Below are 12,166 nucleotides of genomic sequence, written 5' to 3' on the forward strand. Positions count from 1 at the left end.
TGCAGCTTGGGTTTTTCTCTGATAAACAAAATTACTGTGACAGGTGAAAAGGAGTTGTGGTCTAACCTTTATTATGCTGTTTGTGTGCCTTGCAAGCTTCTAAATGACTGCCAGAGATGACTATCTGTGGTACACAGCAAAATGCTTCCCCTCATTGCCTGACCTTTCTACTTCCCCACTGGAAGCACACGAAAGCAGCAACATGAACCCCACTAAAAGCAACACACAAAGCAAATTATTGTAGTTCCGTCCTTTATCAGGTTTATCCTTTTAACACAGGCAATGGCAAGTAACAAATCTTCTGGTTCTGCTGTATGAACACCTCTGCCAATCCGGAGAAGTCTACTCATCATCTTGTTTACTCGTGTTTACACCAGATAATTTAGAAAGATAGCCTCTCACAGTAGAGTGGTAGGATCTGCTCACAGACACACAAAAGAAAGAAGAAAAAATGAAGAACAATGGCTAAAAGTCTACTATTATATTTCTTGAATTCCTAAGGAAATGCCATTTAGAATCAAGTGGTGCTTGTTTCTCTCATCTGTGTTGTGACACTGGAGCATTCAGCTAACAAAACTGACTTTCATCTGGCTTTACAAGTGATATGAACCATTAATGTGAACTACAAATGATTTTCTAAAAACAGAGTATTTTCATTTTAACGAAAGATTGTCGCTCATATCTAACTTTTTTTTAAAACTCTGTTTAGTTAGGGAAGGTAAGAGACGAAGGTCAAGCATTTCTAAATTGCTTGCACTTGACAGACAAGAAAAGTAAGCTGTTGAGACTAAAGGGACACAAAGGGACTCCGAGAAAGCGATTCCTTCACCAAAAGCACGATGCACAGTGTCTGTCACTGCACAGAAAGGAACTGTTGCTCAACAAAGAAATACGGTCTAGGGTTGGAGATCCCAAATCAACAAGAAGATACTGCAGTATGTACCCCATCAGACTTACAACATAACATGGAGGGCTATTTTTTATTGCTCCCCTCAGTGCACAGTCTCTGACACAGCATGTCTGAAAAGTGAGAGGATATTTGGGGAAGTCTGGCCACCAGTTTTCTTCCCTCTCCTGCTCTCCCAGTATGGCCATTCTCGTCTTTGTACATTATACCGTCTGTTTAATCACTGTGTTCTCAAAACAAGCAAAGAAAGAAAACAGATGAAACTTCAGGGATAGCTTCTAACTCATAATTGAATGGATGATTATTCATTAGAATCTAGGTAAGTTGCTTGGGGCCACCTAAGCAGGCACTGCATGGTATTACAAAATTTATTTTTTTAAAGATAGAAAACAGAATTCTCACTCAGTACCTTATCTTTAATGCTGCAACCTTCTTTGGTTATTTTGAGTGAGATAAAATAAGCATGCTCAGTTTAAGCTACTATAAGAAAAAACACCTAAGCTCACAGGTTCCCCGCCCCTTCAAGGGAAAGAAAAACAAAACTATTTTGGTCAGCATTAATATTAACAACTCTCGTAAGACTTAACCTCTGAAAGCATGTCTAGGGGAATACTTATAGTAACACCTCTGAAGTAGTACATGCAGTTCTGTCTTCCCAAAAATGAGATATTAAACAAGCATTGGTACCTTTACAGACTTGCATCTAAACAACTCGAATGTCACCAGAAAACCAAGGACAGAAATACTAAAAATCATTCTTCTCTTTCTTTACCCAAATTCACCTGGCAAAATGGTTAAACTGTTCTTGGGTTTAGCTTAGCCTGCCCTAAGATCCTGACTAAATAGGGATATTTTCTCTATCACAATCCCAAATTAACAATTTTTTACCTCTGATTAATTAGCTGGACTTCGTTCTTAGCAAGAGTCACAGCAGAAAAATGTCTTAGCTTTTACAGTTCTGTGAGTCTCTTTTAATGTATTCATCCAAGCACAGGTGTGTAAGACACCTACTGCAACAGAACAGACACATCATCTTTGATGTGAAGAATAAAAGCAAAAATATTCCAGGTCTTGTCGATTTGCTTATGCTTTTAATATAATCTCACAGAATAGTTCAGTAGAAAATCCCACGTGATTATATCTATTCACTAAAAGCAGACCAAGCCAACCTCACGACAAAAATACTGTGAAGCCATGGAATCCAACAATTGTTAGTACTGGTTAAGATGCAAGAGATACAACAGGTTTGGCACACCTAGAAACACAACTCACCTTGGGCTATTGATTTAATTACACTGTGCTTTAGATTCTCTTTGACAACAGGGAGAAACACGTCTCTCAACTCTTTAAAACCACATGAAGCGCCTCATATAGTAGACCCTTCTCAGAGTCTCATAGGTGAAGTGCTAAAGAAGCACAAGTTATTGTAGTATTTGGCAATGGATACAGTAAGACTATGGTTGGTAAGGATTGGCAATGTGCAGTGGCTGCAAGGCTTGCAGTGTCTTGCTGATACCCCTTAATCATACATTATATTTTTATGTACAGAGACACATGCATGAGCTGTCATTGGAATGGTAAAAAAATAAACACATGGAAAATAGAGGCAGCAGGCAGGCTAGAAAGAAATTAAAACTACCAAATAACAACTAATTAATTCATTGAATATTTTTTGCACAAATGTGAGTTTTCTATACTTAAAAAGTTCAATTAAAAAAACCTCTGAACACAACATATGCTTGGATGTACACATTGTATTTGGTGATAAAGGACAAACACCATGGAGGGGAAAAAAATTACAAATGTGTGTTAATCCAGTAGTCTTGTCCTATAAAAAGGTCAAACACAGCCAAGAGCAGGACACTCTTCCCTCCAGCTGTCCTTTTAATATATCTCTCATCTTGCCAAGGACAAACCATCATTAGGAGTGAGAAAGAGACCATTTTACAACCCATTTATTCTTCATTGTCTATGCCTTTTCTGGATATACTTGTTGGAGTACATTAGTCACAGGTATGCAGCAAGCCATTAGAGCATACTAACATCTGATGCACACTAAAATTAATCTTTCTTCTTCAGCTTGGGGAACAGAATGCTTCACGTTGAGTTGCATGCAAGTCTTCACTGAATTAAGGAATGAACAAACAAGATTTCTAAAATCAACAAACCCACGTGATTATCCATAGTCTGTATAAATACATACCTACTCTATAAACAAACACACTGTCCTAGAGCGAGACAATAATTTGCCTCTTTAGAGCAGGCTCATTAAAGGGAAATAATTTTGCAACAACAAAGCACAAGTGTAGTACTAATGAGAAGAGCAAGCTGCAAAATGCTAAGAACACCTGGTCCATTTCTTGTACTGACAGAGCATGGGCTGGAATCTGATCATCATAAAAAGGCTGTATTTTTCCTTCTCCACAGCCCAATGAACTCTGGAAGCAAGTTTGGTTTGCATTTAGTGTCTCAATGTTGCATAAATTTCTGTGTTGTGGGACTGTGTTGTAACACTTGACACGTATATGTTGGGAAATTGAGTATCAAAATCTAAATCTCTTCTAGAGCAGACAGAACTAGTCATTGTAAATAATATTTTTGATTTTAAACCCTCTCTTTGTTTACAAAGAATCTGACAGTCATCCCTACAAATCCATAAAACTCTCATTTGCAGCAAGATCGATTGATAATTTTCGGTCCACGTGTGACTTCCAGATCTCACTTAATTCTTCTGCTATTTCACTTGCAGTACGTAGCTGATCCTTCAACTCACACACAACAATTATTTCCACTGACTTGCTGGTAAAATCTTAAAGAGGAAAATAACTAATAAGAAACTGAATCCCACTTGGAATAAACAAAACCACAAAAGTTTACAAATCTTCATGGGATACCGGTGGTTTATCTGAATGCTTATAAATAATAAAACTAGGGTGGCAACATATCACAGAGCTATCTTTTTAAGGACTATTCAACCATATGGATTGAATCTTTGCAGACCAGGATGACCCACGTTCTTCTTCAGCATTAGAGAGAGGGATGCAATAAACATTCGGGTCTGCAAGTTTTTTGTCAAAATTTGCAGTAGGTTCAAAAACATTTTTCTTCTCAAAATAGAAATTCCCCTGAGAAAACAATTCTTGGCTTGTTGTTTCTTTTTCCAGGCCTACTGTGTCAAGATCTCAATGATTTACTAAAGAAGAAATACCTCTGATACCTTGTTTAAAAAGCACATAAGCTAGATCAGTTCTGTGAGATCAAGGTATATCCTCAAACCAGTCATAAGAATTAATGTAAAAGGAAAACTTTTGGCTGTCTACTGTGAGCCCAGCTACTCTTTTTACCCCTTATTCTTTCCCTGGTAAATAGCTATCTTTTTCAGAGAGAATTTTTTCCCCAATTTTTAGTGGAATTGCAAGTGTTAAAAGTCTCTTTTCTGCTTGTGTCATACATGAAAAATAACTTCTCACCTACTTAGTTCTTGCAAGCCCACATTGATTTATACTCTACTGTTTTGTTAATAAAGTGATAATCTGAAACAAAATATTATTTATTATCTTTTATTATCTGCCTCGTTCTTCTTTGTCTGAGGAATCATAAATTAAAGTCAACAGCCATTTTATAATCCTGCAGTTCATTATTTCCCATTTGTTAATATGCTCAGTGCCTCAGCCTTGCTCCATTTCTTTAGTAATAATTACAAAAATCAAAACCACATTAACAAAATATGCAGATACTTCTTGTTTTAGAACTTACATAAGAGCTTTTCAACTAATCAGTAGCTGGTTAGGGCACTGTCCTCATTCATCTCCCACTTCCCCTGCCATCCTTCATGAAAGTTTAATCTGCATTTTCCATTAAGAAGTTGTCTCAATTGGAGTTCACATTTGCAGGGTGGCTTTGATTTTTATTTGAAATGGTGGTCATACCTCCCTAACTTATCTCTTAATCTGAGCTTTTTATCAAGTAGCTGCATATTTTCCTGGCCCTGAAATCTTCAAATCACAGAAGCAGAAATTCACTTACTTTACCTAGAATCACAAGATTTAAAAGAGGAGCAGGCAACCTGCCTGCATCACCATGGTCAAGAGTGGTCAAGACTCAAAACGTTCAAGTTTAAAATTGCATTTATGATTAGAAACAGACCACTCTGACATTTGATCAGACCTAGATTTGTGAGTAATTGTTTTGGGTGCAGCTGCTACTGGTCCTTCCACCTTAAATACACGGGATTAATTTCGTACTAGTGGTCATCTCTTCCTTGTAAAATTCGACTCAGAAGGAAGCCACAACTCTGCTCTCAGATCAAGGGCAATGATTACTGTCCTCCGAAGTCCCTGGGCAACACAGCAATGCAAGTCTGCTGACAGGAACCTGAGCCAGTGGCCCCCGGCGGAAGGAAAATACAAGCGGTGGGACAAGGTAGCCCAAGAGATGAATTCTGAAAAGGCACACTTTATGTTATGTATGTTAAACCACCTGCTACTTAGAGCTGTGTTCTAGAGGCCCTCATAGTACAGAAAGCCCTGGGTTTGACTCAAGAGCTGAAAGGCACAGAATTTACGGCTTGTTTGACCCATCTCGGGTTTATTAGAGAGGCAAATGACTCTCCAACTTGAGCATGACAAACTCATACATCCCCACAGCTGCAAAGTGCAACTTCCTGCAAACCCCTTCATTCCAATCACAAACTGGCTTGTCCGACCTGCCTCCTTAGGAAATATTGCCACAGTAGCAAGAACTGCAATTCCTCATATTTCATTACAATAGACTGCAGTACGTTTGCTGGTATAATATATTATGAAGGATCATGAATAATTAAGAATTAATCACACTTGTCAAAATAAATAAAGGCAGTCAGTGATGCAAAATGCTTGAATTTTTTATAGCATCTTTTTACTTATTTATGGATTAAAAGAAGTCTAGTAATCCACAATGGATTGCCTATTCATTACAGCACATACAATCCCGATTCAGATCCCAAAAGTAGAGGTTTTACTGTCAATCCTTAGCAAATCGATGGAACTTTAACCTTAAATCTTTGACCCTGCAGAAAGTTACAGAAGTTAGACTTGGAAATGTTTGTAACTCCAGCAGATCTTCAGAGGCATAGTTGGAAGATACACTAGTGATTCTAACACCCACTGCTCCACTTACAAGACTGTGTGGAATGGCGAAGAGCAAAACGTTTTAGCACAAATTTTCAAAACAAAACCCCAACCCCAAAGTACCTTGATAATTATTATTTTCTAGATCTCTACAGACAGACAGTCATGAAGTTTTTTCTAACAAATACTCAATATTTTTGCACGGTTTGAAGGCATTCCCAAGGTTTTAACAGAATAGCAAATAACATTAAGTGTTTAAAAAGCAACTTTTCTCTGACTCTCCTAACTGGTCCAAAACTCTTAGTGCATTTTTCTCTTTTTTGAAAGGGAAGAAAAACCTGGGCTGGGAGGTGAGGTAGGGACACACCACCACACCAACCCTACCAGCACGGACCAAAGATCCATTAACTTTAGATATCTGGCTCTTAAAACAGACAGGTGGAGATACAGAGGAAAGAATATATGAACAGGAAGAGCAAACAGTTGAACCTCATCACCCCTGGCCTTCACGGCCTTTCACGTACGTACTTTCTGAGCCAGGAAAGGTTCTCTTGAGAATCCAGTAGCTGTAACTGTTTTTCGTCTCTGCTCATATTCTGTCAATTTGCACACTCACAGAATGTTTCAGCACCAACAATATCCCAGGAAAAAAGTTCCACGGTTTCCCTATTTGTTACATACTAAAGGATCTCCTTTTGTTTTACCTGACATCTACTAATTTCACCTGATGCTGTCCAATTCTGTATTAGAAGAAATACCGAATATTTTTTTCTGTACTCATCCTCTCAGTGCTTTACAAAGTCTTCGGAGTTTATAAACCTTTATACATATTCTATAAAGATTTTATAAAATGCTTTGATTTCTATACAACCTTGCCATGTATTCCTTTAGATGTCTCTTGCAGGCAGTGTAGCCCTGGTTAATTTAAGACTTCATAAAAGACAGCCCATTACATACTTTAGATCAACCTTGTTTTCTTTCTTTTAAAAACTTACCCAGCTGTACTAAAAGATTTTTGATGCATGGGATCTAGAACAGAATACCATGTTTTAGATACAGCTGCCCCCTCACTATAGCATACTGTTCCTATTTCCTACTCTCTTCCCAGTAAGCCCCAAAATCACCTTTACTTAGTGACTGCTTCTGAGTTGATGTTTTCACAGTTCTGTTCTTACCCCCCAATCAGCTTAAGTGACCATAACCAGTTTACAATCTGTCTGCATATATGCCAAACTCCGATTGTCTTTCACACCACCTCAATTCAAATAATCTACACTAAATTTCACCTGTCACTATTACCTGGTTAAGCATCCTTTTTCAATTCCGTGAAAACTAGACCTTCAATCTTTTACCCTGAATAATTGAATATCAAACTCTTCCACCTCACCATTTATTCCTATTCAGAAGATCAATGATTTGTGTGACAGTACATGCTGAACATGCCAAGTGAATGCAGTGCTCAGATGTGACTGTAACCAAATGCTGAGACACCTGAAACTAGTTCTTACTGTAGGCAGCTTAATCCGTGATTTGTTCCAATTTCTTGACACTGAGCGGTATCATGCTGCTGGGACAGGGGCAAAAATACAGAAGTTCTTCTAATGCCTGCCTTAGGGAGATCTACCAGTGATTTTCTACTGAACCTTTTAGGGGAACTTACACGCAGCACAATGAATCATACCAGAGGCATTTGTCTCCATCAATGTCTTGACATGACCTGATAACCAAGTGACAAGTATGAGCTAAACCATCCCAAAATCTAGTTAAGCTATCTGTTTATCTCTGTGCATTACTGTCTGCAAAGGAGATGAAATGAGATTGAGATAATTGCAAGTACAATTTGCAGGAAACAGTGGGGGTTGGAACTACTGTGCTTAATTATTTCAGATTGAAACAGACCACACAACTATCTATGCCAAACAGCCATAATTAAAGTGATTTAAAATATCTAGATGCTAGCTCCAAGTGTTGCTTTTCAAATGAGTCTTTACACAAGCAAGAGTTACAGTTGTCTCTGAGTTGCAGACCTACAGCTCTACTGAGGGGTTTAAGATTAAATTACCACCATGTCCAGCATGCCTGATAAATTAAAAAACCAAACACACACACATACAAGCAAATACATCACCTCAAATAATCCACTCTGATGGCCCACCAATCTAAATCCACTCAATCAATATGACACTGGTTACCTGCCCCTCAGAACAGCAGAAAACAGCAGAGCACAAGCCTCAGCCTAAATTGCCTATACTCCAGATGGAAAAAACATACTTTGGTCTTAGAAATGGAATTTTACCCCAATAGGCAATTGGAAATCATCAACCACTAACACCTTTGGTTTTGGGCTACAGGGCCAGTCAACAGTCTCCCTTTCTTGTGCTTTGGCAGATATAGAAAACTGAGTACAGACAAAGGTATAACTCTACTGAAAAGAATTCAAAAGAATCATACAAAATGGAGCACCACATTGACCTGGCCAGACTCTTTACCTGGAACAATACATTTACTTCCTTGTGGCTTTTCCCATTTTTTCCGCACTTCAGGAAAGTGACAGCCACTCTTCTCAACTCAAAACAAGGTTTTGATTCCTAAATTTCAGTGGCAGCCAGCTTGCACTAGAATTTTAGAAAAAGAACAAGAGCAGAACTTCTGATTTACCTCAAACTTTCCCTGAACTGTATCTTTATAGCAAGAAATTCAGTATGCGTATGTATGTTCGCTGATGTGGAAATTAGAAGATATTTGCCTGCAGCACAAATGTGGTCCATCTGCTTTACACACGACACAGATCACGCCAAAATGACCTGGTCTGCTGATGAATCAATGGGCCTTAAAAGTTAATTTATAATGGCTATCTGGGGAAAAGTGCTATACTATTGATATGGATGAGAAAACAGAATATCAACGAAAAGCAGCACTGAAAATTTCCTCAGTATTCACCTGAACATAACAACTGCTACGAGCAGTCAGACTGCAGCTCTGCAAAGTCAAATGCCATCTCTGATGCTGGCTACTAAGAAAAGGATCCTTTCACTTGCAGCTTTCTATATAAGAGGTCTTAAATTTGAATTAAACAAGCAGTGACGAATGTATTCTGCAAGAATTAATCTGATCTTTCTTTAAATTTATGCATACTTCTGGCCCCCATAACATTAATTCATGTATCTTATTTGCACAGTTTATTCAGGTGCTACATGAAAAATATCTCCACTCACTTGTTCTATACCTGGAACTCACTAACTTCACAGCTGCTTTCCACTGCTCTTCAATGTGCACTTTAAAGACTACTAAGTCCTACCACTGTAGACAAAATAAAGAATTTTTGTCTGTTTAGTTTTTCCTAGTATGGAAACTTATCCCTCATAATTTTTGTCGTCCTTCCTGACATCTCTTTGTTTTTCTGGATAAAGCCTGTAGTCCTAACTTCCCCATTTCCATTTTTGTAGTTCTGTTCTTATCAACACCACCTGACTCTTACAGGGAGAGGTTTCAAGCAGATGTCACTAACAGCCAAAAGGATGTTAAGGATTTTGCTGCTTTCCTAAGGTTAGAAGAGCACAAATATATCTAAAAATCTTTCAGAACTTATAATCTTAATGAAATATGCTGCTGTTCACAGATATGATCACTAGCAGGAAAAGTAATTCCAACAAATCAAATTTTCTTCCAAGAAAGGAGAAAAATCTATTGCACTCTCTTCTTTTCAGGCTTCCTTGCTCTCTTTAAAGACAGGATCTTTTTTCCTTATATTAAGGACAAACCCCATCTTTTGCTTTCTTACCAAACAGAGAACCTAAGCCCTGGACACAAGATATTGCCTAAAATGGTCTGCAAATACGCAAGCAGTACACAGGACGTTGAGCAAAGGTAAGGCTAAACTCTTCCAAACACTGAATGACCTTAAACACAGGTACCATAAGATAGTTCTCATCCAAATGCCATCCATGGCATGGGTCAGCCCAATTAGGATTTTACACAATATTATATTTGATGCTTTGATTCCCATATAGATGATGAAGGTTGCCTTTAGATGAAAACAGATCTCTCGTGCAGAATGACCCTCTTTTGTTTGTCACATCATTTGCATTCATCATCTGCTGCAGTAAAAGGATTATAGCTGTCTTTAGCATTTCAGGAGGACGTGTTTGTTTGGGTGGGGTTTTGGTTTTTTTTGTGAGGGTTATTTTTGGGGGTGGGAGCATGGGTGCTTTGTTTTTAAAACTAACCACTACACTGAAGGCATAATAGTTGTATTTGTCTTACCTTTAGGTGTACTCTCAGAGTGATCTCTCTCTGGCCCATCTGGGATGTTTAGCTGTGAGATCTCCTCTGCACTCAGTCTGACCCAGGCGTTGTTGGGGGTTTCCTGATCTTTTGAGGTAAAGGAATATTCCAGCTCACAAGGAGATTCAAAATTGCAGTCAAATACTGGAAAAAGAAAATAGACATAAAACATATCAGGTTAATTAAATTCAGCTTCCTCTGTGCTAGAAGATGCGTATACACACTAATTTTATAGTTTAGTAAGTTAGGGCTTGGTTTTTTCCATAATGAGTTAGAAAGAAATAGAAGAATTCAATAAACAGAAAGGCAAATATGTGCCTGAATGTGCTGCACAGAGAGGTTCATTATGGAGGCAGCAGCCTCAAAAGGAAGGCCCAAGAGCCAGTTATTCCCCTTCAGGACAGCTAAAAGGGCAGCACAGGCTAAAGCAGGGAAAGACATCATCCAGACTGAATGATATCCATTAGTCAATGGATAAAATGGAACATAAAGCCAATGTCTCCTGGAGTGGTGGTTCAAATTCAACCACGACCAGTGTAGTGCAAAGACTACTAACACTCTTCACATTGATGTTTCATCTCAGTGAACACAGGTCTCTACAAAGCAAGTCATATATCCTGGGCATATGGGATGTGCTGGCAGCCATGGGGACTGTACCCACCAGGCAACATTCTGACTCTCTGGATTTGAAACACTTTAGTGAGGCAGCAGAAGCAGCAGAAACCTGACTTGCAGCTGCAAAACTTCAGCCTCCAGGTAGTACAGCCAGCATCTGCCTCCAACATAGACATTTCCTTTTGAGATGTTTCTCTTTCAGAAACCCACTACTCTGCTGGTGCAACTATGATTCACTTCCCAGGGTCCAATTTACACCATAATTCAAGTTGTTTAACACAACATGCAATGATAACCTTAAAGGATTTTACTTTTAATTGTCAAGAACATAAAATTTTCTGGAATTTCCTGTATACATTTGTTTTTATCACCACAGTCAGCACTCAACACAATATTCAGTAAGAAAAAGAAACTATTTCTGAACTAACTCACTGGTTCTGAACAGGTTAGATCTATTTGAAAAAGCTCTTCAAAAAAATCCAGCTGTTCTTTCGAGTTTTCTATACTGTCTACTGTCCTGCCATAGCTATGCAAGTGAAACAAAAAATCTGAATTGACATTAGTGAAATTAACTTTTTTTTTTTAAACTTCAATTACATTCTCTATTAAACATCTAATTCCTTTAGTGGGCACAGATTTATGTAGTTCAGCCTATTCTCCTGGTGATATAATATTTTCTAATCTGAAGGTTAATACCGTTGCCCTCCTGCTACACTTTTCCCAGCTAATTTGCTGTTTTAACAGCAAGCTGGAAGGAACAGTCTTTTTCCAGTTTATATTTGATATTCTTAACCAGGTGCTTTAACATTCACTCAGCATTTTGAATACTTCACAATGCCATGGAAACCATACAATGTAAGAAATCCATATACACTACAAGCAGCAGAAACAAGGATTACACACATTTCCTTAAATTCAAATGCACAAGCCCCTACTCTCTTCAGGCCTCTATGTTATCAATATAAATTTCATGATACATGAAGAACACTTCAATTTGGGCAGCAGGGAACTGTGGATGTATTAATGCTATATAGTTTACTATTGCAATATCATACCCAAACCTCAGACCACTTATTTCTTAAAGTCCCTTAGATGGTCTTTACCAATAAAAAAAAAAGAAAAACAAACCCAAATTTTTTTTTAACCCTATAAAGTATTAGGAGTCTATTAAACTTTGTATCAAAGAGCAACCAAATGCTCAACTACATGTTAGAGAAGATGTATTGTCATTACTGTACAGTTTTGTTACGGG

The 12,166-nt window shown here is 38.0% G+C and overlaps 1 protein-coding gene across 1 annotated transcript in view; it reads right to left on the reverse strand.

Moving 5' to 3' along the window:
* ALK (ALK receptor tyrosine kinase) overlaps nucleotides 1–12,166 on the reverse strand; it is a 225,744-nt gene that overhangs the window by 203,667 nt on the left and 9,911 nt on the right. The window contains exon 3 of the mRNA XM_018085039.3: nucleotides 10,279–10,443. Coding sequence (XP_017940528.2) covers nucleotides 10,279–10,443 — 165 coding nt within the window. The remainder of the gene's footprint in view (nucleotides 1–10,278; nucleotides 10,444–12,166) is intronic.

This window comes from Manacus vitellinus, unplaced genomic scaffold (genome assembly GCF_001715985.3).
Source record: "Manacus vitellinus isolate BGI_N305 unplaced genomic scaffold, ASM171598v3 scaffold_8_pilon, whole genome shotgun sequence".
Lineage (NCBI taxonomy): Eukaryota > Metazoa > Chordata > Aves > Passeriformes > Pipridae > Manacus > Manacus vitellinus.